The sequence below is a fragment of the Haplochromis burtoni genome, unplaced genomic scaffold, assembly GCF_018398535.1.
Source record: "Haplochromis burtoni strain Fernald_Lab_line unplaced genomic scaffold, NCSU_Asbu1 Contig_87, whole genome shotgun sequence".
Lineage (NCBI taxonomy): Eukaryota > Metazoa > Chordata > Actinopteri > Cichliformes > Cichlidae > Haplochromis > Haplochromis burtoni.
Window position 1 is genome coordinate 1,211,007 of NW_024582448.1, and position 3,806 is coordinate 1,214,812.

The 3,806-nt window shown below is 37.8% G+C and overlaps 1 protein-coding gene across 1 annotated transcript in view; it reads right to left on the reverse strand.

Moving 5' to 3' along the window:
* Nucleotides 1-460: 460 nt before the first annotated feature.
* Nucleotides 461-3,806, reverse strand: part of LOC121814815 (calcitonin gene-related peptide type 1 receptor) — a 12,314-nt gene continuing 8,968 nt past the window's right edge. Inside the window, exon 12 of the mRNA XM_042222504.1 lies at nucleotides 461-3,278. Coding sequence (XP_042078438.1) covers nucleotides 3,057-3,278 — 222 coding nt within the window. The 3' untranslated portion in view covers nucleotides 461-3,056. The remainder of the gene's footprint in view (nucleotides 3,279-3,806) is intronic.

Here is a 3,806-nt window from a genome sequence, read left to right on the forward strand (position 1 = left end):
ACACAGACAGTGGTTGAATGCTTTCATGAGTATACTGTACTCATTTATACTGTATATATAAATCATGCATACGCACACTCACACTTGTCCCCTTTGCAGAAATGTTAGATTTATAAAATATTTACATTGACTGATAGTGACGTGTGTTCCCAGCATTATGGAAAATGTGTTAAAATGATTTACAGTGAAGAGAAAAAAGACAAAAAAAAAAAAAGAAACAAACGTTCAAAGAAGGTTCTGTGATGTGAATGAGAACACACATTTCTCAGTAAATGCTTTCAAACTGTTTTATCAGTACACATTTTTACAATTTTTAGTGTTTTGTGGTGTAAAATGTGACAAGTTTATCATGTATACTTCTTAATAAGGCTGTGTGCAGACTAGCATTAGCACTGTGCTAAAGCCGAGGGCTCTTTCCAAAAAATAAAATCATATACCTTAACCCTTAATGTCTTCTTTATACCTCACTCTCGGGGAATAAAATACTTTTAGCCTTTAAATAAATTCCAAAAAGAAAAGTAAATTGTGCGTTTTCATCCCTGGTCACAAAATATTGACATTCTATCAGATGTCACTGGTGTCCCATACAGAAATAATAGTAGTAAATAGTAAAACTACCAGGCATAGGAAGGGACCATGGTTTGTAAATTCATAACCCTGCATGTATAAAAAATGCTCTAAACCAGTGTGGTTAAATACAACACCAAGAGCTTCTCTACAAGTGTCAATATGTGATGATTTGGGGACAAGAGACCCCTTAAACTAGGTGTGTTGTAGTACCACAAGCTTGTAAGTATTGGAGACTCCAGAGGTTTTGACAAAACATCAGTATTTCATCCCTGGGAATAAGAGTAGGCTAAATTAATGCATGCATTTTTATCCACTAATCAATATAAAGATTTGGTTCACTGAGGTAAGAAGGGTTTTGCCCCAGGTGGATTCATATCAAAGTAACTGAGAAAGCACCAGTCAGACCTAAAACAAACAGGCAGTGGAAGTTTTGGAGATTTGTATAATTTGCTCATGCATGAAAATAAGGAACGCTATTCCTTGACACTTCACACTCACAATGCTTCTCCTCTTTTGCCATTTTTAGTTTCTTCAGTGTAGCAGGACAGGTTAGTGGACATTAATGTTGCTTGCTTCATTTGCATCACGATTTTGCCTGCTTCTATTGCACTTTCCATTTTTTATGTGCAAACTGATTATAAGATCACTAAACTCAAACGTTCATACTGGCCTTAAGATATTGTTTCGTAGCATGACTATCCTGTAAAAAGACAGGGACAAAATGCAAAAAGTAATCCCACCTATATCAGGATTTAGCGGCCTGAAGTTTCTTACAAATCGGTAAGCTTTTTAGTACAGATAGTACACTTGCTAACATTTAGATACAGATTCAGTTTAGGTAGAAAAGAATAATGTGTACTGGCTTCAAAGAAGATGGAAGTGAATCTACCGTAATTTCTAACGGTTGCACTATAAAGAAACAGAAACATGGCTTTGTTCATTACACAAGAGGAATTAAATCTTTCTCCTCTTTCATGCGAACATTAATAATTGTGGTCTTCTTCAATTTGATTTAATTTTCTTCCTACTACGGTACTGGAAAAAGCAGCACGTCATCCAATTAACTTCCTGTATTATGTCTGAAAACTGAGTACTGTTGACATCTTAATTATTTTTAAATGCTTTATGAGGGGTAAGGATAAAGACAGCAGTAAAAGTAAATGTGATGTGTGCTTAAAGGAGCCAAGTCTTTAAATAAATGCTGCATTTCATTTGCCTTGGAAGTTGCACATCAGAGTGGGGTGTGATGTCACTCCTGAGCCGGGTGCGTCCTAGTGGCGTTCTGCTCCTTCGCAAGGTAGAGCCATTCATGCATGACTAGCAATATAGCGCTTTGCTTATTTTATAAGCTGGAAAACACCACTGCTGCATGTTCACACACAAAACGTGGTCAATGCTCTGAATATGGCTTATTCAGCAATATAAGCTTTACAGATTACATGCACTGCTATACTGGATTGTAAAATCGTTGTTGGTGGGAATTCTCCAACCTTCCGAATTGGAAGTCAGATTTGAGGGGGGTGTTCCAGTTAAAAAACAAAAAACAAACTTTTGGTTGGGAAAATTCCAAGTTCAAATAAAACACACCATTGGCTGTCAACATTCAAATGTGGCTTCTCTTTGATAATATTCTGTAAACATTGCAACCATGTGGCCTAACTGATGCACACGTTAGTAAGGATCACTTGAGCAGGTGCAAACATCTTGACTAGAAATGAAGAGCGTGAGCTAGTGGTGCGAACCAAAATCGCCTGCATGAACTGCACACACAGGAACAAACACTGAAACAAAGAAAGGTTTTCTGTGCTGCTGGCAAGTTATATCAGTATTTAATTTTGAAAATAAAAAAAACAAACATGTAACATATAAACCTTTCATAAATACTGTATGATATTTAATCCATTTTCATTTAATAAACAAGAATATGTTGATAAATTAAGTTTAACATGTGAAAGATACAGATATGTTTAATACTTCAATATGCACATGTTAGACGTCCTATCTGATTCATTATTGATAATGAAAAAAATAAATGAGGCAGGCAAGATTTCTTGGTTTGGCACTAACTGTGTCAAAAGAATTTACAGTGTAACCAAAGGCCTTTTGTGCACAACATGAACCCGGGAGGATAATCAAGCAGTCAGTAATTATTGATTTAAAAATGATTTAGTCAGGCTGAAAGATCTGAAAGCATCGTAGTCCAAGTAAAGCAGTTCAGATGCAAATTGTAGACAAAGCACAGCGCAGGAGTAGCTGTATCAAGCTCACCGTACAGTACAGTTAAAGGACCTGTGTTGGTGTGGATAAGAAGTCATAATTTCCTTCAGATGCATGACAGCCCGGATGGACAATCCTTTTTCCCCCTCACTCGTTTTCCTCTATGTATCTATGGGAAGTGGCCAGTTTTCCTGGATGGCGAGCTCCAAGCATGTGGCAGATTTTAAGGGTGATGGTGGGATGGACAGAGTCTGAGAGCACTGTTTGTGTCAGGCGAAGGGGCTGTCTGACTTGAGTATGGAGGCATCTGAGTCGTGGCAGCCTTTGCCGTTCATGTGTTCCGAGTGACCGTCGATGCTGTAGCAGCCCTGTACCTCAGTGATGGAGGAAGCTGTGTAGGAAGCTGAGCGCAGGGCATCCGAGTGGTTTCCTATGCTGCTGCCAAACTGGATATGATACTGGTTCCAGTGCCGCCTCAGAACAGCTTGGACCTGACCAGAAGGATCATATATCAGATATTAGCTGACAGGAAAGCTTTCAAAGGTGATATAAAGCCTGAGAGTTCAAGTGATAAGCCCAAAGTAATTTTGCATAAGATGGCAGAACAAAATACACAAATAAATATTTAGATGTTTTTTTTTTTTTTTGCTTCGGTTTTTGGTTTATTTTTTGGCACCAGCTTCTCCATGCACATCTGTGAAAAGTCTAGGGTGACTTTCTGACAATTACACTTTTGTAAAATCTTAGCACAACATTGGTAAACAACAGTTAACAGAATTCTTTTAACCTTCAAGGGCCGGTATCCTGAAACTTTTACAGCAGTGTTCCTGCTGCAACACACCTGAATAAAATTTGTAGGTCATTAGCAGGACTTGACTGTATGCCAAGGTGGCAACCCCCAACCCTACTCAAGTATATTTTAATAAAAGTGTAAGTTTAAAAAAATAATAATTCTAAAACTACTTTTATTGCACAGTGTTCATTCACTCTGAAGCTGCTGTAACACAAATCAGATGGCT